We start from the raw sequence: 26,836 nt of genomic DNA on the forward strand, positions 1-26,836 counted from the left end.
AGTATTTAGCCGACTGCAGTGCTATAAATCAGTGAAATCAATATACAAACTGATCGTGATTTGTTAAAAATCCCAGCTGGTGGGGGGCTTATATATGTCTGCGTTCGCTATATTGGTTTCTCCCAACAATAAATGAAAACATATAATGTTATCAATATTCCCAGTCTTTCTTCAGAACTAACAAGATGACAATTTGACATAATTATCATACTTGAAAGTTGGAAAGTAACGAGAAAATATTGGTGTCGGTTATCACATTTTGAGCCTGTAAGGTATCTATAAAAATTCAAATTGTTTTATTAGTAAATTAAAGCTAAAGAATGTATCCACATGATATTCTCCTTGAAGATTTGTCTCACTGGCGTGTAGCATATATCGAAAAAGAGCCTTAGTGGTGGCCTGAGTTTCAGTTTTCGTATTTTAATTATAATGATCGATATTACAGGAAAATCAGCAGGAAAATTAATAACAGTTTAATAACCAAGCGTTAATTAATTTATCAATGTGTGTTTAAAATATTTATTTCAAACGTATAAAGCCTCGTCGCAGAATTGATATCATGACTGACAATAGACTGTTGTTCCACTGATTAAATTAAATCGATCTGACATTCAGCGTCTTTCGTCAAAAGCTTTAGCTAGCGTTCTATAAATTGTTTCAGTATCGACTTTATCTCACTGTTAGGTGAAGCGCGTGAACTGACCTACTCAATAGTGTCCGTGAACCCAAATATGGTTCTAAGTCTAAAAATGTTGCGGTTTTACTTGTTGATGTGTCTGTTTATTTGTCAGATTTGTGAATACCAATGCAAAGACATTCGAGGATTGGAGAGGAGTGGTGGTTTGCCCAAAGACAAACGTGGGGTAAGATATGTATTGTTGTCACCCTCTCAGTTCCCACGTCACGTGTGACTGCGACAAGAACTTGAGTGGAGCGCTTCACATGATGACATGATAACTCCAGTTATTATTGCTGGTGAAATTATAGCTATACTATAATCGCTGACTATTTCCGCTGCTAATCGCCAACGGGCATATATGCCTTAAAATATTAAAACTAACATATCATGCTTGGAGCCCAAATCAAGGTCAGAAAGTCATAGAATCGACAATATTCACAACTTGCTTCCGAATATTGCTAACGAACAGCTGACTAGTTGGGCGGGTCATGGATTTATTTCCCTGAATTTTTTTTTCACAAAAGGTTCAAAATAAAACTGCTTTTTATGAGGTCAAGCCTTTTGCTGGATGCCTTGTCTATAATTTAGGGAAAGCGTATCAGAAAATTAAGTGCAACATATGATTTAAAGAAAGGTTGTTAGTCAACTTTTGCGTATAACAAGCGCGCTTAACAGTAAAGAGGCCATGCTTTGTTGTCAGCAGACTGGTAAAAAAGCCATGACAATAGAAACTTTATATTGAACTAGCTAGTAACGCGAGGTTTGTATTGAAAAATGTTGGTTCTCGTTCTACGGAGGCGAACTCCATGAACTTACGAGAAAAAAACGAAAATAATATCTTTCCGATACAGACCTCCCTGTACGTTAACTGAATCTATGTAATAATATATATGTAACCTTGCTGCTAATATGTATCAACATTTTCAAAAAGCTAGTCCCACCTCAGCACCCTGCCAAAGCAGCCAATTTTGCTGCCGATTTTTCAAGTTTTGATTTCGCGGTTAAATACTAACATTAAATTTTAACTGTACATGTTTCTCTTGGTCAGGCCAACAAACAATCCAATCGTCTTTCCAGAGCAAGAAACATCACAAAAAAGTATGTCTAATACATTTTAATTAAACTGTACAAACAGAGCAGAATTTAATGGTCATAATACCGACTTATTAGAGTGCACTGGGTTCAACTCATACTTACTACGGGGCTTTGTGCATATGTGTTTACGTTTTCAGACTCAATTCTCTGGAAAACAGAACGTTAGAACTTCAGGTACTGTTTGCTTTCAAGGTTCTGTTCTTCATCTGATTAATCCTACTGATTATCTACTGCTCAGACATTTAAGCCTTGAGTGATTGACTGACTTTCTAATTTTTTCTCAGGAGGAAATTGAAAAGCTTTGGAAAGAAAATGAGAAGCTTTGGCAGAAGGTTGAAGTTATACAACAGAGGTAAATATATCAATCCTCTCTTTAAAACAACACCAAAAGGCCTTGTTGTGAGTGACGATCTTTCTATTCTGAGCAGTGATGAACCAGATGAAATTGAGCCTACGACTCCTTATCCTGAACAGGCGGAACAAGCGCCGAGGCCACCGGGAGTGTTGGTAAGTCAGCCAACCTGTTGCTCAGCGTCGTCATGGTAATGGATGACTGCCGAGACACGTCACAACAGTTACTGTACTCACCTTAGTCTCCCTCGCAGCTGCGAGGGAGACTATACCCACCTTTGGTGGGCTTGATCATGAAGCAGTGTTAATTTGCAATTTCCCTGGTTTACGGGTAGAAAAAGAAACGCAAAAAACCACATTTCGATTCATTCAGTGCAAAATCGAAAGAGTTTGAGAGTTTATTTTTTCCGAAATTACATACAAACTTTATTGAACCTCTCCAATGGGGCTTCTCAGGAACGATAACAAACAAAGGAAAAGAAAAACTTATAATGGTTATTATAAACATTACAAATTTATGTACAATATTTTCAATGTTAACAATTGTTCATTAATTTAAGTTTATAAAAACAATCATAATGAAAATTAAGTTTTATGATTCTAAGAATTCTTTTAGGAGGTTAAGTTTTAAAATCTCCTTAAAAGTTGGCACTGTACTGCAGAGTTTTAATTTAGGTTGGAAGGAATTCCAGACGTTGACAGTTCGGTAGTAGAAAGTTCTTGGGCCAGAGGCAGTTTTAAAAAGGGGGAACTCTTGGTACTGTTTTTGCTAATATTAGCGCTTTTAATAAACTTAGCGCTCAAATATTCGGGGGCACGGCCAGTCATACATTTAAAGGCCAGACTGGCACCATGATAATGAAGCTGGCTAGATAGCGGCAACCATTTTGAGGCATTTTAGTACGGACGTGACGTGATGGTATTTCCGTGCTCCGCTTACTATTCTACGGGCGAAATTTTGTACAGACTGCAGTTAGTTTGGAGAGCGAGGTGTGGTGCAGGTTGAGTGGTAAAGCCCCAGAAAGTGTGCATGGCTCACATCCTGTCTGGGTGCGGTGCGCTGGGACAGAGTAACTACCTATCCCGACATGACTCTGCTTTGAAGGTACTTTTCTACAACATGCTGCTTGACCTGGGACTCATAGATGAAGTTCCACTCTGGTACTCTCCGGCCAACCCAAAGCCTGTATATGAGTCGGATGGGATGTGCCAGTTTTGCAGATCATGAAGAGGTGAGATGTAACAGAGTTGACGCTCGAACCGTCAATCACAAGACCAAGCGCGAGTCGTTACCCTTGAAATGAGTTGCTCGTGGGTAAGCAACAAAGAGAAGAAGAACGAAGAGAAGACTACAAAGTATGCCCCCCTACGTTGGGAATTAAAACAGCAAATCCCCGGTTACGAAGTAAAACAACACAACATCATCATTGAAGTCCTTGGGGGGTGGTCACAGGAGATGGACACTACAATGTACGTACAAGAATGTGGGGAACAGGAGTAAAGAGAGGCTGAAAAGAGTGCAGAAAACGGTGCTGTCGGGCACGCTCAATATTGCCCGGACATTTAAAGTTGTGACTTGAGAGACGATTGACTGTGTTCTCCAATGATAATGATGACTGCATTATCCAATGACAATGATTTTAGGCCAAGTTTGGATCCGTTTTTTTTTCTTAATGTTTCATTGCGTCTAGCCTTCTTTTTGTTGGTGTCGGCAACCGACTGATAACTTTTTTTATGATGATGATACGTGAACCGAGAGACGATTGAATTGTTATGATTATTGTTTGTTTTATAGTAGATAATAGATACAGATAGTTTTATATTTTTTTTTTTTGTTATAATTATATTATTTTTTTAACTCCTAGGCTCACAGGCTACGCTGAGTGCCCTGTGCAGCTTTTTAACTGATTTTAACATCCAGTTGAAACCTCTGCTATAATAATAACTGTGCTCATGTTTCAAGGTAGAGTTTAACAAAATGTGGTGAGTATTAAAGAGGAAGTATCATGGGGATTTAATTTGAACTCTTTTGTTAAAAATTGGGAAATAAGACCTTCACTTTGCTACAAAATAATTCTAGAACAACGAGAGGAGAGAAATCAACTCAATTCTTAACAGGAACAACTCGTGTTCCGTTCTAACCCATTTTGGAAACAAAAATGCGAAAACTTGAAAAACATTAGCCTGACATTTTTCAAGTTTCAATCCATACCGGCCTACTCTGTCTCTGGCCGGAGGCACTAATCGACAGTTTTATTGTACTGGGGTGATAATTTATAACAAAACTAGACAATTATTTTGTTCTTTCTGTTGTCAGACAAACATTTTTGGGTTTTGAAATGACATCAAATTTTCGTGATACTTCCCCTTTAATGAAAATAAGTAAGTTTACAACGTAAAAATGCTACTTATTTGTTTTTTAACATCCACAGGGAGATAATGGGGAGACCATATGGGACCATGGCGGAGGAGATTACTTGAAGGCAGTGGGATGGTAGGTGACTTTGTTAACTATGGAGCTATTTTCTGTTCACCGAATGTAATTTGCTTTTAGTTGCTTTCGTTTCTCATTACCACGTGCTATGTTCAAAACCAGTGAGACTTGCTCACACGCGATCAGTGCTACGCTTGATGCTTGTTACATGAACATGAATTTGACTCGTATTTTGATTGGTTCATTGTGCTTTTTACGTCTGTTGTGATTGGTCATAGTGGTGGGATTTGGGGGGAAGCGGGGATGGGAAAATACATAAGCTTAAAGGGTGCCTTTGAAAGAAAACTGGTGATCAGACAGCCAGTTGAACAATTCGCAGGAGTGAAATGTAAAACTCACTTTATTGCTCTTTTTGGGGTTTGGTCAACCAAGGAAAATGGAATTCTGAGGGGGACCAAGTAAAGCCGGATTACTTGAAATAATTAGTGGTCTCTAGCTCCTCATATACATATCATCGCCAGGTTATTAGCAACAACCCTTTGGAAAGAAAGCAAGAACTATTCACGACTTACACAAGACCTTGATTTGTGCAAATTCGGTTTGCAGCCTGAATGTCAGTAGCTATTCTTGTCTTGTTTTTATTGATTTGTGCATGTTTTTGTTCATCAACAGGCGGCACTGAAGACAAGCTGTTATATGCAATAAAAGCATTACCTGCAGTGTCGACCAAATAAATCAGTGAATTTAGAAAACGCCCATAATTTGTTGTCATTGATCATTTGTGATTGTTACTGGAGTGCAACAACATTTACCAACAGTGGCTTATTCTAGGGCAGTTTCCCTAATCCATCCATCGGCCACATGCACTTTGGCAAAAACTGAGATATTGATAATAAAAGTTGATTCTTTCGACAATTTCCATCAACATCAACATGTCGAGGACAGTAACTTCGTTTTTCCTTGATTTTATCGGTTAATTCCTCGCTTACGAATATATTCCCTCATTGTCCCCCGGTCAGACATGTGGAGAGAACATTACTGTTGTTGTGAAAATATATCAGACTCTTGAGACATTGTCTACAGTCGAAGGGTGTTGTATGAACCGGCAACGTCTAGATAAGTCATAACAGTTAAAATCGTTATTCAAGCATTATCTCCAGTCTTTATAGTAATTTAGAATTTACAACTTTTAAAATGAGACGAATACTGAATATAGACTGCCGCGGAAGCCCAGAACACAAAAGGAATAATATCATCGCAGTGACAAAATAACACAGTACAGTGGACCCCGCCTTACGACCGCCTCGTTAATAGGACCACCTCGCTATTACGATCACTTTTGTGTGCTCCAAATGAATTGAAATTCCAGTCATTTCCTTAGTTTTACAACCTCGTTACTCTGACCAACCCGTTATTATGACCGCATTTTCGCGGCCCCAGCGGCGTTCCACTGTAACAGTAACACGCCGCTGCTACTATAAAAGCAAATTCTAATTTTTCGTCGCTGTTCCGACTGATTGAATGCTTCAATTTCCTACTCAAAATTATCAAAAATGTTACAACATCTACAGCCATTTTGTTGGCTTCTTGCGCCATCACGAGAGCTTTTTTACCTAATAGTGTAATAGAGGTTTCAGGTCGACGACGCATGTTTGCAATTGATTTTATTCTGCAACTTAAATTATACTCATTGATAAGTGAATGGTGAACTTTATTCTTAAGGCCTTACACTGCTTACAGTGCCGCCTCTTCTCCCGTTTTGCTATCTACGTAGCAATAGCCAGCAAAACGGGCGTTATTATTTTGCGTTTTTAAGGCGAGCGGGGCGAGCGCGGAGCGTTAAGGCTGGTTTCCATATGATCGCGGATCGCAGATCGCAAAAAGGTCTGCGATCGTCTGCGATCATATGGAAACTACTTCTGCGATCGTGATCGCAGAAGATAGAACCATGTTCTATCTAAAGGCTGGTTTCCATATGATCGCAGACGATCGCAGATCGCAAACAATCGCAATTGATCGCAGGAGATAGAACATGGTTCTATCTTCTGCGATCGTCTGCGATCACGATCGCAGGATCGCAGACGATCGCAGAAGTAGTTTCCATATGATCGCAGACGATCACAGACCTTATTGCGATCTGCGATCCGCGATCATATGGAAACCAGCCTTTAGATAGAACATGGTTCTATCTTCTGCGATCGTTTGCGATCACGATCGCAGGATCGCAGACGATCGCAGACCTTATTGCGATCTGCGATCCGCGATCATATGGAAACCAGCCTTTAGTCCAATTTTTTTTTCGCGTGCGTGACTTACGCTCCCTGCTCGCATCGCGCTTGCCTCCGCTCGCCCGAAAAACGCAAAAAAAACATTCTCAGCACTTAAACAACTTTCGGTTATGCTAATCGATAGGACTGAAACACGCTCCAATGTAGATATACTGGCCGCGCACACAATTGAATTTCGTGATTTTCGCACCATGAATATATTCACGAATGGCAAACCAATGAACTCCCTTATAATAAATTTATTCTGGCTCCGTGCAAATTATAATCGCAAATTCTTTTTTAAAATCTTAACGGACATTCGTTTGCTATTCTACTGAATGAACTTTCGACCAAACATTGATCCAGTCGTGCGGTTAAGAAGTCTGCCAGCAGTTTAAAAAACTCTTCAAAGAGAGGAGGATAAAGTGGAACTGTTTAAGGCTTTAAAAGACTTGAGTGTAGGCATTTTAAAATATTGGATCACCAACTCTTTACGTAACAGAGAAGGTCGCGTCCAAGAGGTTTACAATCGACGCTGGGCATGCAAGCTAACTTATGAGGCAAGAGCACTAGATCGTAGCAGTCTCTATCAAACAAAGAGAAACAGCCCCGCTTTCACTGGATTGGGATTTTCTCAAGCTTCTAATGGATCCTCTAGACAATCAAGGGGTAAGTCTATGAGAAGTTGAATAACAAAGTTTAATATTCCAAATTGAAGGAATCGGATTGTCCACAGCCGACCTCATTTTTCTACCATGCTTTGAACCACCAGATTTGCTTTGCGGCTCTGTTTCTGTGAGAAAGACATCATGAAGTGGAACATTTCTAAAATAATTTCAAAAACGTTTTCTTGCTTCTATATTCAAATATAATTACTGAATTTTGTACCTATTCATTCTTCACAACAGTAAAGTTTCCGAAGTGTTACTGTTGGCAGTCAGAACGTAGTTAAATAATATGTAATTTTAAACAGGAACGTAGCAAGAGAATGATATACAAATCGTTTCTAGCTCTTTTTTCTATTTTCCGTTCGGCTATTCTCAGGTTAATATGCTGTTCTAAATCAATCAATCAACTCGAAAACAAAATAGTCATAAAAGCTGTATGAGTGCGTGTTTGACAAGATCGATCGATCTGTTTTTGAAAATAACCCAAGTAATCTATCGATATTAACCCGTTATGACGGGCGAAGTGGTCAGGTAGTCATTTAGCTGTTAACGTAATGTCTTTGATCATTATTTCATACTCATTTGCAATAACTAATTTGACTTCGTCAATCACCAGCAATAATGGATTCGTCATCCTTAGCAAAGAGATCTGTGGCCATTGGTAAGGGAAAATACTAAGATATATTTCATTTGCAAAAATCAATTACTCGGCGTCAAGAAAATTTCAAGGAAAAGCAATAGATTATGTGAAATTGTCTTTTGAATATCTTCCAATTTTCTTAGGTAATTATTAAATGACTACGAAGGAGTACTTTTTGAGATTAACTGACTTTTATCATTGACTTTGATTTCATTTTTTTCCAGATCTGTAAATGAAGAACCAAACATTTAGTCAAACACATCTGACCACCAAGTAATTCAAGAGTTGAATTATCGGAAAGACGTGCAAAACTGACGATTTGCAAACGTAAGTTCTTTTGACAACTTTTGCCTTGCTTCTGCATGTTTTTGGGATATCAGATTACCTAAATCAATAATGACATAAAATATGAAGAAATTATGAAATGGAAAACATTTCTCGCTTTTCCATAATATCGGTGCGGGGAACATTGGCTGTAGCAAATTTTTCCACCACCTCTCTGAGCTGTGATGTCTTATGTCACACTGGGGACAAACTTGAGGACTAAGATCTCTGAGTTGTAAAAACCTCGTCAAGTATCAGTTTATAATGTTTCCAATTAATCTCCCAAAATATATCACGATTCCTTAACGGCTTTTCTTTAATCACAGCATTCTCATTGAGGTTAATGTAATTGCATACTTACAAGAACACTATCCTTTACCCGAAAGGCTCTAACTGAAAATGACCGCCGTTTCTCATCCAGCGTAAAATATCTGATCTCCCCTCAAGCAGAAAAAAAAACTATCTTCTTTCAATTTAATCACAAATGGACATCACAATTCCCTGTACAGATTTCGAGGACAAGTGAAAAAGAAAAAAGAAATTAACCAGAACGGCTATTTGAATTTTCGTGCTCAATCACCTTGCCTTCTCATTTTCAGGTTTTCTCTTTGGCTGACATTTTTGTCATTGAACACGTTGCTAATGAAAGGGAAAGTTCCCTGTGCAGTCTTGAGTGCAGCCCTGGTCTTATAAATGAAATTGTTCTCTTTTAGGTATGATTTGCAAGATCTCTTCCCTTTGCGTCAGCTGATTCTCCAAAGCAACTCTGATCGTTACAAATGATGACGTGAAAAATAGCACCGAAAGCCTACTCCTTCATGGTAACATATCGAGCAGTTAATAGCAAATGAGCTTAAAGCTGACAAGAATGCAAAATCACTTACGGCAAATCTTAAGTATTAGTAGAAGGGCAACTTCTCTTTCCATGCCAAAAAAACCTCTTAAATATGAAAACAACACAGAAAGTTGGCCAATAGTTGCCAATCACGTGACCCCAAGCTGGGTGGAGGGTTTCGCGCGCTCCATTCGGTGCTTGTCTTACTTTCGCGCATCCCGAGGCCCACATAGCCGTGATGCATCGACCAATCCCAGGATGGAAACTCATTCTAGTGGGCATTGCACACAGGTACAGTCGTCAACTCAGTTGACTACATACGGGATCACTTAATCCATGGATAACTGTACCGTGACTGTTAGGATGGCACGCTTTCACCGGGTCGCTGTCCGATTTCCATGGCTGGTGCCAGAGGACCGTCTGTATTCAAGCGGGGGTCACATTTTTGGTTTCGTTATATTTTTTCCCGGAAATAGTCTCGAAATTTGGCCCGGAAGGAGTTGTTGCTTTGCAATAATTGGTACATAAAAGAAGTAATAGATAAAGATTGATTGTGGAAGATGCAATTAATAAATTTAAAATGATGATTTACTAGAAAGGCTACTCACTCAGTTCAACGCATGTGAAAGAACTGGATTCAACAAGATTTGAACTAACCCGACCAGGCTATCAAGTCCCATGCACCTTTGACTAACAGAATGTGTTGTTAGATTGTAGAGTGAAATTTAGTTTTCCTAGACCAGGCAGGAGCACAGACTAGAATTACGAAAAATCATTGAGGTAAGTTGCTCAATCGATATCATGTTTGTGGATGTTTTTCGACTTCGCAAGCTGTGGTAGTATTGGTAGTTACATGATGAGATAGCGGCTACATAAGTCTCAGGAGCATTAAAAGTTTTCACTACAGATGTTAGAGCTGGTCCGCGCATTGTCAGTTGGTGCATGGCATAACTCTAGAACAGCAATACCTCTTTCCATGTCAGAAAACTCTAAAAGTATGAAAACTTGTATTGGATTTCGGAAAGGTTGCTTCCTACATGCCCAAGTGTATGGGTGGGTTTTGGGAAGGGCACATTAGCTCATAGTCTTAGAAGGAGTGTGTTTTCTAGCCAGTCTGCATGAAATAGTGCTTGAGTAAGATTTCTATTTTTGCCGTTTTGCACCGAAAAGGGGATAGGTGTTTAGGGGTTAGGTCTAAAGAAGCTTAATGGTTAGGGTGGATAAATGCCCTTTCCTGAGGCAGAGTAATTCTTCCTTTGTTTCTTGTTTAAGATAATAAGCGTTCCCGAAATTAACTAAACACACACGACGTATTTCAGAAACTCTCTGACACAGACTTAATTTTACCTGACAAAGCTAGCTGCTAGTAAGAAGGGGAGAAGAAACACTCATTATCATCTGTGATGCAGCAAACAAAATATTTCTCATCGGCGGTTAATTGTAGCAAGGGAGACTTCCATCTCTCTGATCAGCTACGTTTTTATTTATGATCTTACCTTTTTCCTTAATTTCTCCTTCCCTCCACTTTAGGGCGTTTTTCCATGGTTGAAAAGTCGCAAGAAGTTGTTAACCTGCTGTTTATCTGAGGGAAAAATGACCATCAAGATATTCTCAAGTCATTGGTCAAGAATCAGAATCGACTTTCTTCAAATCTGAAGAAAAAAATCGGACGTAGTCGTGTATTAGTCCATTGTCAGATTTCCCCTTCTCTGTAAAAATTGACAAAAACCGCTAACTAAAGGAAGACTTCTATATGTGTATACTGAAAAGTGAGGATTAAAACATCAACTGCTAATTTGGAGATGTTTCAAAACAGTAACAGTAAGCAAATATTGAGGGAGCGAATGTTTGCTGAAAGAGACATTGTTTTAGTATCGGACGTAGGGAATTTATAGAACTTTTGACTGAGGCCTTGTGACATATGCATTTCTGGTAATGGTAGCTTGCCATAGATGACCTTTGCTCCGGTTGAAATCCTCTTAGTTTAAGGTATTTTCCACTGACTCTAATTCCATTTCGTAGTCATCAATTAGTAAATAAATCAACTTTTCTTAAGTAGGCCAATTTGATACCGGTTCTCTTGGTCTTGTGGCTGTGGTTAGGTTGCGCCTCAACCTAACCACCTGTATTTGCAGGCGTTTATAACCACTGAATCTATGCTTTCAATTTGCAAGTGAGGTCATTAAGAGCAGGAAAATGAAGCGGACAACAATGTTTACAGGAATCCTCATTATTTAAGTTTAAACAATGAATTTTAGGAAGTAAAAAGAAATAAAAGGCAAGTTGAACCTAAAAATTAAAACTAAATAAAATAATACCCTAAATAAAATTAAAAGTTAACATTAATTCTGCCAAAGCAGCAGCAAAGACAACAACATTTATTAAGTCCAAAACAAATATTAAATCTTAATTTTATTATTCTTATACTTTATTAATGTGGACTCCTGAAAAAATAAGTTTGTCCTGCATTTTGCTACGTTTGCCTGCTTGTTTACTGTCAGATAAAATGGAAAACAGAGCTCTTGGTTAATTTAGAAAGCCTACATGAGACTGAATTATTTTTGAGTAAATCAAGGCGGTCGTTGATTTTTCAAAGAGTTTCGATTACCTTTACTCAAGAGAACAGGATAAAAAAATAGGATAATAGAACTGTACACTTTTTCACTTCCACGATATCCTTGAGAGTGATACTGTAATGTAGATGCATAAGTTAGATAACAAATAAACAAAATGTTTCGTCTACTGTGGTTTGACTAGCAGTCATTTCCAAGAGCCAGCGAGCGGACTTACCTTATAAACAAGCGATTAGTCTCACTTCCTTAGCTACAGAGTCATTTGTTTATCACAATAATTTAAGTGAACAACTGACTAGTTTTCAATGTGGAGACTTGGTACGCCCTTGTTTCCGCTTGCGTTTCGTGCTCTCTGAAATGACTGTTATCCAAGTAACATCAGCCTCGTCTTGTGTTGTTGTTGTTGTTGTTTTTCTTTTTTCATATTTTGCAACTCCCATTTAACGAGTACAAATTCACAAGGTTTGAACTTTAACAAATCTTAAAGATTGGGTGCGACGATAATTAACAAGAGGTGGCTTAATAAGCAGCTCTCGTGTATCCTATTTGAGCCTGAATTTGCCCGCACTCTCTTGCCTGTCTTGAAGCTTGGTAAACGTCGTCTAAATCCAACGAAAAAGTAAGAAAACAAAAAATGCGTGTACAGGCCACACCTCCAATAAGAGTTACCAAACATCCAATTATTTCCATTCGACCAACAACATAGATTGTGGCTCGCTATCAATCAGGCTTTAACCGTTTAGAATGCTTTCCTTGCGCTGCAAGGGAGAAAACTTTGCGTTCGTTTTGTTAATCGTTAGCACTCGGGCTCTCAAGCGCTGTCTTCTATTGTCACGTGCTGAACTCTGTCAATCACACTCGATCTATTTTCATTGTATTTAAACCGTTTAGAGTTTTTCTTTCGCGCTCTCAGGGACGTCAATGAATTATTATTTTTTTTTTTTGTTATTTGTTAACACTTATATGTCTCAAAAGCCTTGTCGAGTGCTGAGCGAGTTTTCACTCCCTATCTCTTCATTTTGTCTAATTTTCTCCTGAGTAATACCAAGTTTTCATCTCATTTCCTCAATAACTGGCGTTTACGCTTGTCAAATCACAGATCGCTTCAGTGCGTCGAGTGAGTTTTAAATCTTGATCTCTATAACTCATCCGCTCCTATCGGCTCTGGTGCCCTGCCGTTTAATTCTCGATCCTTTTCTGAGCGATTACCTTCATGTACTTTCTCCGACGACCGTTTACTTTCAGTGAGTATGCAGTTTTATCCTCTTCTATTGACTCCTGTGCACTGTTAATGAATGCTAACGTTCAAATTCTTTGGGACGCAAATTTAATGTTTATCGGCATAATTATACTTTTCGACTGCGGCTCTTACCCGACCCCTGTTCTCTGTCGATGTTTTTGAACTCTTGATTTATTTTGCCTCAACCCATTTTTTTTAGGACGAATTCAATTCCTGTCATTTTGGACGTTCCCGTTTTAGTCCCCATTTCCAACTTTTCGTTACGTTTTATGAAGGAGCCTTTGCGCTGCGGAGGAGAGAGAAGTGACCCTCGGACTTACAATCAACTCTGCCACCGACCATTTTTTTTAAAAGGGTTATTTTATTTCAAGAACGCAACAAGCAAAAACAGTACATTTTACATTACAACATTATAATTACTAAACAACAGGTTGAATGTTACGCTATTTTAACACATCCCATTCTTATCCTTCGTACCTCGGAGGAGAGAGAAGTGACCCTCGGACTTACAAGCAAATCTGTCACCGACCATTGTGAGGGGAGGAATGGTTGAAACTCTCCTGGGTTTGTTTGCTGTTACAATATTTTGTAAAGCCTTAGCTATTTTAATTAGATGGATAGCCTGTGATGTAGGATATGAAAGACTGAAAAACGCTCGTGTCTTTTTCCAGGTCGAATAAAGGCAAAAACTCACATTTTTATATTTTTATTCAACGAACCTATCATATCATTTCACGGATTGCTAGGAACCATTCTCACCAAACGTCTTAGACTTGGTCTAAGGAAAGCGTTAATAGTTCATAACGGTTCGCGCGCTTTTCAGCTACCAATACAGGAATTTTTAAGACACATTTCTTCCACAGTTGGGCATGGTACTATTGTAAAACAGCCTAATCCACCATATCTTTATTTGGGATAAATTGCCTAATGTTCTCCTCATACTCTCTCACAGAAAGCATGCAAATCAGTTATTCTCAGTTTTATTTCTTTTCAACTAAAATTTTTATCTTTTAAAATTAAGTTTTATATGTATATCTAGCTGGATTTTTGAAAGCGGGCTCGTCCAAGGCAGGCTTGAGTCAAAATCGTCAATATAAAAACATGAGGTCGTGTCATGTTGTCTTTTTCCCCTCAACCTCTTAAATTCTTCCACCTTTCTTCTCTCTGTCGCAACATTCTGAACCTTCTCGTTTCTCGGGGCCCGAAAAAAATGTCCTTTTTTTCTCGCTCCAGCTCACGTCGCGCTTTAAGGCTCTTCTAGGCGCCTAAAAATGTAGTAGCGAGATTTGCGTGACATACGTCCGAACGGTCCGAATGGGATAGCGAAAAAACCCTCGCTTCCTCCTAGTGGGTGCTTCACTTTCGCTTTCATGTTTTGTTGTTTCATGTTGTAAAAAGCTCAACATTTCTTTCCGATAACTCGAGGGTAAGTGAGCATTGTTTTGAATTCTTTTTCAATTTCATCCTCCAGATCTTTCTGCTGAGATGTTACAGTGAGACGAGTTTTCCATGTGTTTTCTCAGGTGAAAATTCATGAACGATAGTCCTGAATATGAACCACTCATCAGCACTAAAAAAATTAGTGAAGAAACCTTGCAAACAATACAAATTTTCTACCCTTCTTCCTTGTATGGAAGACTACACTGTATTGGATTAAGGGGGGGGGGGGGGGGCTGGGTGCATGTTCCCCCTACTTTATTAAAAGAAAATAAATGCCTTTTAATACAAACATCAAAATACAAAACAATGTTATGGAGATTATATGTAGTACCTTCAGACATACACAGTATGAAGGCCAAAAAGGAAAGAAGGTATTAAGCAAATAATGGCAAATGAACAACAAAAATTAAATGGAAATAGCTGGCCACTCATAATTATTGCCAATTTCTATATTCTGAGAAATCATGATGACAAAATATAAAAATATTGACTTCACAGAAGTTTTGCCTCCTACCTCCCACCCCCACCCTCCATTATTACAGTATTTTGATATTTTAAAAAAAGTTTATAAAACCTGTGAACAAAATTCCCTTTGATCTTGGAAGATTTTAACTCAGTACTAATGAGCACATACTACTAGCTATATCTGTTTCTTTTTTTTGTTAATAAATTATAACGATCACACTAATAACTGCCTTCCATATTGTGCATGTAGTAACTCAGCAAAGGGCCCAGTATTATTGTCATACCAAATGTGCACCTCTCCTTTGTGTCCTTTACATGTACTCGTCACTTTAAATCTATAACATATCCAATAATTATGAAATTGGATTGGAGAAATAAAAATTGAGGGGAACTCTGCTCACAAGGTATGTCCCCCCACTCATAAACTGAGGGCCTGTTTACATCAAAGCATAACTTGTACACCAATGTGAAGGTGGATGACTGAAGGACCACACTCCTTGCAAAGAAACCGACTTCCGAACAAATAAGCCAGGGTACCAGAGATTTCATACACAATAGTCAAGTGCGAATGAGACCAAATTAGCATACGTTTACTTTGAAGGCCAACTTGTCATTCTCTTTTATTAACAACGCAAATTATATTCAATTAATTATACACAGTATGTTTTTATAGAAAAAGCAAAGAGATAATACGTCAAAACCATGAACAGAGATTATATAAATTCTTGACTTTGGATTAAAAATACATGCCTGAAGTTATTCTGCACGGGAATAGATGGAAATATACAGTATACACCTATACAGTTATAGAGTGTATAAATATATAGTTACTCAGACATGTATCGTTGTATCAGCATACAAGATATCCTTTAAAAGTGTAGAGAGAATGTAATTTCTGCAACAACGACTCTCGATTTATGGAACCAACCAGCAAGTGCTTTAGTGATCAACTTTAAATCTTATTTTGCAGTAGATCTGTGCTCGTGATAATATAGTTTAGGTAAGATCTAACAACAGTCCAATGCCTTGAATCGTCAACATTTTTCTTCTAAGGTGAAATAGCAGACCATTTAGAACAGCTGGCTGTAGTTACCACTTCAGCTTTAACAGTAAACCTAGAGCCCAAAAAAAGGAAAACATCATAATCAATCTTTACGTTACATCGTGACTCTGCGTGACTCGCTCAAGTTGGCTCCTCACAATTGCCAAACTTCAAACGCACATAGCAGAAAAACGGTGAGAGGTGCGATGGCTTTGAAATCCAAGAGTAACTATTCATAAAACAGAGTGTGTAATTTTTTCACTTGGAATCCCGACGACATTGGATCAAAAAGTAAACGCGAACATTGATCATCGCACGTAGAGAAAAGCCGCCATATTGGACAGGCTTGGAAAAAAGTCCAATATTAACGACAACAATCAAGGAAATTATGAGAAAATACAATCACTGGGTATCTTCATACCTCATGGCTTAATTGTTGAATCTTTTCAGCTGAAAAAAAAAAACCGTCTACACGGTAGATAATGTAAATAAGACGACGCAATCTTTCGTGTGGAAATCCTTCCTGAAAACGTTTGTGAAAGAATACGGGAATGTGATTAGCCAATTACTGCCACGATGACGCTCTTCGGACCATGTCCAACCACCACTGATCTCCACCCTAAAAAATTTTAATAAGTCAGTTATTGGAACCAAACTAATTTAATATTTACTTAATGAATAATAACAACGGGAAATAGGTTGAAAGCAAAAGAAGCAGCGTCCTTGGATTAAAAATTAGAAACGCCATAATGAATCAGTCTATGGTAAATTAAACATAGGTTAGACCAACGGAGTGCTATGTTTTCTGCCTTTCACAAGCGTGCGTATAGTATTCATTAGAAAAATTCGCTGTAATAATAAAAGTAACTTAGAGTAACTTGGCCTATGTAATCGTAAATTCGAACATGTCATGAAGCCGAAATTAATCTGCACTTTACTGTTTCGCGATATACTTTTGTATAAAACAAATTTTATGTCAATAAATATACATTCAGCTGTGATTTTAAGTGAAGAAGGCGTTTAGCAAGCCCTTCTTATGGTAATCCTTTCTATAAAAACTACTTATCTTTTGTTTCCCACGGTCGTACAAGACAAAGCAACTCCTTTAATCTATGTACTCCTCTTTGTAAAACATCTACTTCTCAGGCCTCGTACTTTAGCAGAATAGGCAAACTTTGGAACTATGTTTGTAAGCTAGCACCCCCAACCAGTTTTTGCTCGCCTTATGCATTTCAACTTTTTGTCCGCAAATTAATGAGCACTCATCTGTTGAGGGTATATGAACTCAATTACCCCTGCACGTGGACGCTAGTCCAAACGTGCCCATACCACTCTTAATTTTTTTTTTCGCTAAACGAATGCTTGAGTATTCATTTTGTTTTAATTTAGGTCTTAATCCAGGGGCGGTGCATGGTATGTTCGTCCCGTTGCACCTGCCCCTTTTGGGTCTTGCATCTTTCTTTTTAATTTATATTATATATTGTAAGAGGAGCACGCAATAAAGCTGTTAAAAAAATATTACTTGAATGCACACTGTGAGGCCCACACATCGATCTATAAACAGAAAACAGATCTACTGCTAAGTGCTGTTTCTCCATCAGGGCTGTTCTTGTTCGCAGATATTAATTTAAACAATTTGAATTAATATCCGACTGTTTTTGTATTGCTATATTCTGTAACATTTATAATCATAAGAACAACCCAAAGTTATAACTGTAATTGATATTACAGTCCTGTTGGTCTTAGCTTTTATTTGTGCTATTCACAAAGGCTTTCGATCAAGGCAAAGTATATAAAAAATACCAAAGCAAACCAACACAACTGAGTGTCTCTTCTTTGACAAAATGATTGTAGCAAAATATGTATATCATTGAATAGAACGATCGGTTGGTCCCATTTGTCGAAGAGTTTCAACAGTCCACATCTGTTAACTCCACCGTTACACGATGAATGGTTTTGCACTTGGTTTTCTTTTTTCCGCCTTCACGATGTTCGTGGCAAATCTGTGTGCCGGGTAAGAACATGTAAAGTTCGAATGATGAGTTTATCCTCGTTTTTAGTTTTGAAGTGTAACCACAAGTAGGATAGCACCGATGATTTGGGTTGCGTTCGATTGACCGTCTCCGGGATAAGAATAAGCGAAAGAGTTGTTAAATTTCTTTTTTGAAGTGATTTTGAAAGCCATTTCTGCGAACGTTCTGACACATGATAATTTAAGAGCCATTTCGTACTCCAGTAAATCCTAAAACCTCTTAGGAGGGATTTCTTGTCATCGTTGTATGTATTCCTATATTCCGGAATAGGGTCAAACGAATGCACCCTTAGTTGCAGCAACAAATTACATTTAGTTAGTTTACTCTCTCCTCTCTTAAACGAATGTCTTCTATTGAAGTGAAACAAAACTCAGAGTTTTTCTTTTTTGGTTAAGGATTTGAAGATGGAAGGCTCTGAAAACGATTTGCAATTAGGGGAAAAGATTGGAGGTTTTTTTTTTTAGCTCTAAAGACGCTCTAAAACATCTGCAAAACAGCTCTGTTGCCGATATCAGCAACCTACACCTCAAAATGAAGTTAAAAGTTGCTCTAATACAGCATACACATTTCTCAAGTTCTATTTCAAGACGAACGCCTGGCCATCAGTTATGTTAAATATCCAGAATATTATACCTGGTCATGCACACAGTTATGAAATTCATCCATAGACTCAAACCTTAGAATGATTTACATTCTTGACGAAAAAGAATTCATAACGAGCAACTAATTGTTTTCTTCCTTTTCGTAGATGCAAACTTCCTGCCGAATTAAGCAAAGAGTGTAAAAGGTAAAAATATTAGAGCTATTACATCTGCGGTTAAGTTAAGGTTTTGAAAGGGTGGCGATTCATTTGTGTCTCCTCTCTGATTTCCTTCTTGTTCTTTTATTTTGCCTTGGGAAACGAGTTGCTGAATTTTGTAACTGGTGCAGATTCGATAAATTAAGGCGGAAATTCCATGTTTGAAACTCTATGTAGCTGCTGCTAGTTCACTTGGCACTCTACTTTATTAGTTTTGACTTCACCTTTGCGAAACGCCGGCATCCCAACGCCGGTAATAATTCCGTACCAGAACGGTTCTTGTAAAGACAAAGATTAAATAAGAGATGTTAAAAAATACTACAAGTGAAGATATGGAATAACTAACAAACGAAAAACGACTGACATAAGAACGTACCTTATCGGTGATTTTACATCAAGTTAACGTGGACGGATAAGTATATGTAATCAAATGGTGAAGAGTGAAATTAGGAAATAACTTCACGCGCGTTTTGTCAAAATTCTAATAATTTCCGGAGTCTTTAGGTGAGGGAAATTATTAGAATTTTGACAAAATGCAAGTGAAATTATTTCCTAATTTCACGAGTATACCATTTGATTACCTTTTAATATAATGGGTGACAAATTACGCTCACAATCGTGGTCGGTTCCGTCTTGTTTACACACGCAGGCAAAAAATCGGTCGAGTACTTTATCCAATTGCTCAGGACGAACCCTCTCAGGGTTTTTCTAAAGGCCATTTTTATCACACCAGTTCTCAAAAACCCTCACCCAGTTAATTGTGCTCTTTCGCGTATTTAAGTTTTCTGCAGCGTCTTTTAATGCCGTAACTTCTTTCATCCGTAACATCTTTAAACCTTGGCCATCTTGGCATTGAGATATAGGAAACGTTGCCATAGCAATTTTATAATTTCAAATGTGAAATTAGAAATTAACGCTGAAATTTCGCACCAAAATTAAGGAGTAATTTGTCAACCATGATATTAACGGCAAAACACAACTATAAACACTGAAAACGAAGTGCGTACAAAGAAACTGGATTTAAAAAGGTAAAAGAATAAAAAAAGGCTATTTACATGCATATGATCTATAAGGTGTGGGGGTGAAAGATATGAAAGGCATGGCGTAAACAAATGAAACGAAAGTAAGGGTAAATTAGGCGCGCCAGAAAGAAAACATTGTAACTCGCCTTAACACTCTAGATTGGAAAGAAGAGATTTTCTTTGCCAAGAGAAAGCATCCCAGAGGCCTCATGATCTTTCAGCAGAGACACTGAAACTGAGTGGGTATACATTAATGATACGCAGTCACCAAATACGTTAGGGTTAAACTTATGGTAGGGATTAAGGCTAGGATTGGGCGTAGGGTTTTAGGGCTAGTGTTATACAGCTATTTCAATTAATGTTGTCAGATAAAAGCTTTAAGCTGAAAGACATCTCCAAAGAGGCTGCCATCTCATCCATTTGATATCCTAACATTTCTTTCATCCTAATGGCTCGCAATCTTATATCTTCACTGGACGGACGAGACATTGCTGATTTTGATGAACTTATTCATCAAAAAATCCGCAGAATCTTGAGGTCTTGTCTTACAGCTTTATACTTTGATCCGACAACGTTAATTGCAATAGCTGTATAAGGCAAGGTAAGGGCTAAGGAAATTGGTAATTACACGCAGGAAGGGATTGTATGGGTATTAGGCTCAGGAAACTATTTGAAATAGCCACGAAAACGTTCCAGCACCAATTTCTCGAAGGACGCACAGTACAATCGAACAAAACAACATGAAACTATTACTACCCTTATTTTAGTAAAACCTTAAAAAATAGCCTTTAGAAAAACTTATTTGATGATGAGAAGTATCTCCCGCGCCGTTACCTGCTGTTAATTACGCATGTCTTCTAAACGAACTTTAAAGGAAACTAAGGCCGATATTTGTTCAAATCGAGGAGAATATCTGTTATTATGTTTTAGACTGAAAGCCAACTACGATGACCTAATGGATGGCCTAAAAAACAACAACGTTGAGGTTACCGAGAAAGACACCAAAGCTTACAGTCTCGTAATTGAAAAGGTGATTACTCTTTCTGTTAACCAAAGAGGAATCTAATGAAACGAAAAATCGAAACAGAGCGTTTTCCTTTGAGTGTCGAAAGTAACTTAACGCCCTTGCTGTAGTTTTGCATTACTACGCTCTGTGATTGGTTAGCAAAACTCGCGCCATTTTCTCAACCAATGAGAAGCAAAACCAAAACCAATCGTGACTTGCTCACACGCGTTTTTCCCGCGCTTGGCGCCCGTTACATGTCTTTGCTTCGAATTCTGATTGGCTCATTGCAATGTTTGCAATTGTTGTAATTGGCCAGAGAAATTATACTTTATTTTAGTTTTATTTTTGGTTTCAATTGAAAATTGCTCCATTAAACTAAGTAATCGTTATAACTCTGCCCCATGCAATATCTCTAACATAACTTCCGAATTACTCGAATCATATGAAGTTTCCCCTAAATCACTTTAATGCAAAATTTAACCAATGTCCAACACTTGTTAACCCCAACAATTTCGTGTCGTCCATCCACTATACAGTTGGCTCGAAGTATTGGGATTCGATAATAAATTCACGCTTGATTTTCTGATTGTTTTTAACTTATCATTGGTCACTAGCAAAAGAACTGTACTGATTGTTTTTCTCGATGCTTTCATTTCATGACGAAGACAATCCTTCTTATTTACAAAGAAAGGTTGGCAAGGTGCGTAAAAGCTGTAAATAGATCAACTTGTTTGCGCGTAATTTGTAAAAAAAAAAAAAAGAAAGGGAAATGAGAGCAAATGCCTTCATTTTCGCGAATAATTATTTTCCCGTCTGTGGATTTCTCACTGGCGTGTAGCATATATCGAAAAAGAGCCTTAGTGGTGGCCTGAGTTTCAGTTTTCGTATTTTAATTATAATGATCGATATTACAGGAAAATCAGCAGGAAAATTAATAACAGTTTAATAACCAAGCGTTAATTAATTTATCAATGTGTCTTCAAAATATTTATTTCAAACGTTTAAAGCCTCGTCGCAGAATTGGTATCATGACTGACAATAGACTGTTGTTCCACTGATTAAATTACAGTCGATTACATTCAGCGTCTTTTGTCAAAAGCTTTAGCTAGCTTTCTATAAATTGTTTCAGTATCGACTTAAGCTCACTGTTAGGTGAAGTGCATAAACTGACGTGCTCAATAGTGTCCGTGAACCCAAATATGGTTCTAAGCCTAAAAATGTTGCGTTTTTACTTGTTGATGTGTCTGTTTACTTGTCAGATTTGTGAATACCAATGCAAAGACATTCGAGGATTGGAGAGGAGTGGTGGTTTGCCCAAAGACAAACTTGGGGTAAGAAATGAATTGTTGTCACCCTCTCAGTTCTCAAGAGTTCCTACGTCACGTGTGACTGCGACAGGAACTTGAGTGAAGCGCTTCACATGATGAGTAACTCCAGTTACTATTGCTGGTGAAATTATAGCTATACTATAATCGCTGACTATTTCCGCTTCTTATTGCCAACGGGCATACAATATACCTTAAATATTATGCCTGGAGGCAAATCAAGGCCAGAAAGTCATAGAATCGATAATATTCACGACTTGTTTCCGAATATTGCTTACGAACAGCTAACTAGTTGAGAGGGTCATGGATTTATTTCCCTAATTTTTTTTTCACACAATGTTCATAATAAAACTACTTTTTATGAGGTCAAGCCTTTTGCCGGGTACCTTGTCTACAATTTAGGGAAAGCGTTTCAGAAAATTAAGTGCAATATATGATTTAAAGAAAGGTTGGTAGTCAACGTTTGCGTATAACAAGCGCGCTTACGGTAAAGAAGCCATGCTTTGCAGTCAGCAGATTGGTGAAAAAAAAGCCATAACAATAGAAACTTTATATTGAACTAACATGAGGTTTTTATCGAAAAATGTTAAATGGTTCTGGTTCTTTTTCTTTTTTTTTTTTTTTTGCAAGTTTACGGACCGAACGAAGGCGAACTCCATGAACTTACGGGAAAAGAACGAAAAAAATATCTTCCCAATATAGACCTCGCTGTACGTTAACTGAATCCTCTATGTAATAATATATAGGTAACCTTGCTGCTAATATGTATCAACATTTTCAAAAAGCTAGTCCCACCTCAGCAACCTGCCAAAGCAGCCAATTTTGCTGCCGATTTTTCAAGTTTTGATCTCGCGGTTAAATACTAACATTAAATTTTAACTGTACATGTTTCTCTTGGTCAGGCCAACAAACAATCCAACCGTCTTTCCAGAGCAAGAAACATCACAAAAAAGTATGTCTAATACATTTTAATTAAACTGTACGAGCAGACCAGAATTTATCGGTCATAATACCTACTTATTAGAGTGCACTGGGTTCAACTCATACTTACTACGGGGCTTTGTGCACATGTGTTTACGTTTTCAGACTCAATTCCTTGGAAAACAGAACGTTAGAACTTCAGGTACTGTTTGCTTTCAAGGTTCTGTTCTTCATCTGATTAATCCTACTGATTATCTACTGCTCAGACATTTAAGCCTTGAGTGATTGACTGACTTTCTAATTTTAATCTCAGGAGGAAATTGAAATGCTTTGGAAAGAAAATGAGAAGCTTTGGCAGAAGGTTGAAGTTATACAACAGAGGTAAAATATATCAATCCTCTCTTTAAAACAACACAAAAAGGCCTTGTTGTGAGTGACGATCTTTCTATTCTGAGCAGTGATGAACCAGATGAAATTGAGCCTACGACTCCTTATCCTGAACAGGCGGAACAAGCGCCGAGGCCACCGGGAGTGTTGGTAAGTCAGCCAACCTGTTGTGCAGCGTCGTCATGGTAATGGATGACTGCCGAGACACGTCACAACAGTTACTGTACTCAGTACCTACCTTAGTCTCCTTCGCAGCCGTTCTGTGTCTCGTCACGCAACGCTCCTCTCCATGTGGGTGGGAGCGTTGCGTGACGAGACAGAACGGCTGCGAGGGAGACTATACCCACCTTTGGTGGGCTTAATCATGAAACAGTATTAATTTGCAATTTCCCTGATTTACGGGTAGAAAAAGGAACGCAAAGAACCACATTTCGATTTATTCAGTGCAAAATCGAACGAGTTTGAGAGTTTATTTTGTCCGAACTTACATACAAACTTTATTGAACCTCTCCAATGGGGCTTTTCAGGAACGATAACAAACAAAGGAAAAGAAAAACTTATAATGGTAATTATAAACATTACAAATTTATGTACAATATTTTCAATATTATCAATTGTTCATTAATTTAAGTTTATAAAAACAATCATAATGAAAATTAAGTTTTATGATTCTAAGAATTCTGTTAGGAGGTTAAGTTTTAAAACCTCAGTCTTAAAAGTTGGCACTGCACGCTCAATGTTGCCCGAACATTTAAAGTTGTAACTTGAGAGACGATTGACTGTATTATCCATTGATAATGATGACTGCATTATCCAATGACGATGATTTTAGGCCAAGTTTTGATCCGTTTTTTTTTTCTAAATGTTTCATTGTGTCTAGCCTTATTTTTGTTGGTGTCGGCAACCGACTGATAACTTTTTTTATGATGATGATGATGATACGTGAACTGAGAGACGATTGAATTGTAACGATTATTATTTGTTTTTTAGTAGATAATAGATACAGATAGTTTTATATTTAACAATTATATTCCACGAGCGCGCGTTGGATATGAGATGATAGATAGCCAACGAGGCGCGTATAATCATTTCATATCCAACAAACACGAGTGGAATAATTGTTTTAGTAAAAACAATCAAGAAATAATGCTACATTTTGCGGATTTCGCTTTGCAAGAACAATTAGAAGACAATTTAATGGTCTCTATTTCTCGGGCATGGTGTAATGGCTCATATACCATGGCCGTTAAGCCAATCAAATCGCTCGAATTGCATTATACAATGGTCCAGTTTTTAATAATTTTTATTATTATGATTATATTCTTTTTTAACTCCTAGGCTCACAGGTTACGCTGTGCGCCCTGTGCAGCTTTTTAACTGATTTTAGCATCCAGTTGAAACCTCTGCTATAATAATAACTGTGCTCATGTTTCAAGGTAGAGTTTAACAAAATGTGGTGAGTATTAAAGGGGAAGTTTCATGGGTTTTTTGACCTCTTTTGTTAAAAATTGGGAAATAAAACCTTCACTTTGCTACAAAATAATTCTAGAACAACGAGAGGAGAGAAATCAACTCAATTCTTAACAGGAACAACTCGTGTTCCGTTCTAACGCATTTTGGAAACAAAAATGCGGAAACTTGAAAAACATTTTTCAAGTTTCAATCCATACCAGCCTACTCTGTCTCTGACCGGAGGCACTAATCGACAGTTTTATTGTACTGGGGTGATAATTTATAACAAAACTAGACAACTATTTTGTTGTTTCTGTTGTCAGACAAACATTTTTGGGTTTTGAAATGACATCAAATTCTCGTGATACTTCCCCTTTAATGAAAATAAGTACGTTTACAAGGTAAAAATGCTACTAATTTGTTTTTTAACATCCACAGGGAGATAATGGGGAGACCATATTGGACCATGGCGGAGGAGATTACTTGAAGGCAGCGGGATGGTAGGTGACTTTGCTGACTATGGAGCTATTTTCTGTTCACCGAATGTAATTTGCTTTTAGTTGCTTTCGTTTTTCATTACCACGTGCTATGTTCAAAACCAGTGAGACTTGCTCACACGCGATCAGTGCTATGCTTGATGCTTGTTACATGAACATAAACTTGACTCGTATTTTGAATGGTTCATTGTGCTTTTTACGTCTGTTGTGATTGGTCATAGTGGTGGGATTTGGGGCCGGAAGCGGGGATGGGAAAATACATAAGCTTAAAGGGTGCCTATGAAAGAAAACTGATGATCAGACAGCCAGTTGAACAATTCGCAGTAGTGAAATGTAAAACTCACTTTATTGCTCTTTTTGGGGTTTGGTCATCCAAGGAAAATGGAATTCTGAGGGGGACCAAGTAAAGCTGAATTACTCTAAATAATTAGTGGTCTCTAGCTCCTCATATACATATCATCGCCAGGTTATTAGCAAGAACCCTTTGGAAAGAAAGCAAGAACTATTCACGCCTTACACAAGAACTTGATTCGTGCAAATTCGGTTTGCAGCCTGAATGTCAGTAGCTATTCTTGTCTTGTTTTTATTGATTTGTGCATGTTTTTGTTCATCAACAGGCGGCACTGAAGACAAGTTGTTATATGCAATAAAAGCATTACCTGCAGTGTCGACCAAATAAATCAGTGAATTTAGAAAACGCCTATAATTTGTTGTCATTGATCATTTGTGATCGTTACTAGAGTGTAGCAACATTTAACAACAGTGGCTTATTCTAGGGCACTTGCCCTAATCCACTCACACTTTGGCAAAAACTGAGATATTAATAATGAAAATTGATTCTTTCGACAATTTCCATCAACATCAACATGTCGAAGACAGTAACTTCGTTTTTCCTTGATTTTATCAGTTAATACCTTGCTTATGGATATATCCCCTCATTGTCCCCGACCAGACATGTGGACAGAACATTACTGTTGTTGTAAAAATATATCAGACTCTTGAGACATTGTCCGAGTCGAAGGGTGTTGTATGACCGACAACGTCTAAGTAAGTCATGAAAAATCGTTATTCAAGCATTATCTCCAATCTTTATAGTAATTTAGAATTTACAACTTTTAAAATGAGACAAATACTGAATATAGACTGCCGCGGAAGCCCAGAACACAAAAGGAATAATATCCTCGCAGTGACAAAATAACACAGTAACAGTAACACGCCGCTGCTACTATATAATTATGCTACTATCCAATTTTTCGCCGCTGTTCCGACTGAGTGAATACTTCAATTTGCTGTTCAAAATTAAAAAAATGTTACAACATCTACAGCCATTTTGTTGGCTTC

The 26,836-nt window shown here is 37.8% G+C and overlaps 2 protein-coding genes and 1 long non-coding RNA gene across 4 annotated transcripts; all 3 read left to right on the top strand.

Moving 5' to 3' along the window:
- Positions 1-712: 712 nt before the first annotated feature.
- Positions 713-5,320, top strand: LOC146461442 (uncharacterized). 2 transcript variants are annotated; one of them, XM_085086933.1, is made up of 7 exons: positions 713-863; positions 1,728-1,777; positions 1,912-1,948; positions 2,059-2,126; positions 2,200-2,281; positions 4,558-4,619; positions 5,232-5,320. In XM_085086933.1, exons 1-7 carry the CDS (start codon positions 732-734, stop codon positions 5,239-5,241), a joined length of 441 nt encoding a protein of 146 aa, XP_084943059.1. In that variant the 5' UTR covers positions 713-731; the 3' UTR covers positions 5,242-5,320. The 2 variants fall into 2 exon arrangements, with proteins under 2 accessions (XP_084943059.1, XP_084943061.1); XM_085086935.1 differs by having other exon boundaries at positions 2,203-2,281.
- Positions 5,321-17,972: 12,652 nt separating this feature from the next.
- Positions 17,973-20,931, top strand: LOC146461443 (uncharacterized). Its single transcript, XR_014857407.1, has 3 exons — positions 17,973-18,067; positions 18,835-18,873; positions 20,838-20,931. It is a non-coding gene; the product is annotated as an uncharacterized LOC146461443 (long non-coding RNA).
- A 1,160-nt stretch (positions 20,932-22,091) lies between these two features.
- LOC146461444 (uncharacterized) lies at positions 22,092-26,201 on the top strand. Its single transcript, XM_085086799.1, has 7 exons — positions 22,092-22,244; positions 23,141-23,190; positions 23,325-23,361; positions 23,473-23,540; positions 23,618-23,696; positions 25,437-25,498; positions 26,113-26,201. Exons 1-7 carry the CDS (start codon positions 22,113-22,115, stop codon positions 26,120-26,122), a joined length of 438 nt encoding a protein of 145 aa, XP_084942925.1. The 5' UTR covers positions 22,092-22,112; the 3' UTR covers positions 26,123-26,201.
- Positions 26,202-26,836: the final 635 nt, after the last annotated feature.

The sequence above is a fragment of the Pavona decussata genome, unplaced genomic scaffold (assembly GCF_977016875.1).
Source record: "Pavona decussata unplaced genomic scaffold, jaPavDecu1.1 SCAFFOLD_198, whole genome shotgun sequence".
Classification (NCBI taxonomy): domain Eukaryota; kingdom Metazoa; phylum Cnidaria; class Anthozoa; order Scleractinia; family Agariciidae; genus Pavona; species Pavona decussata.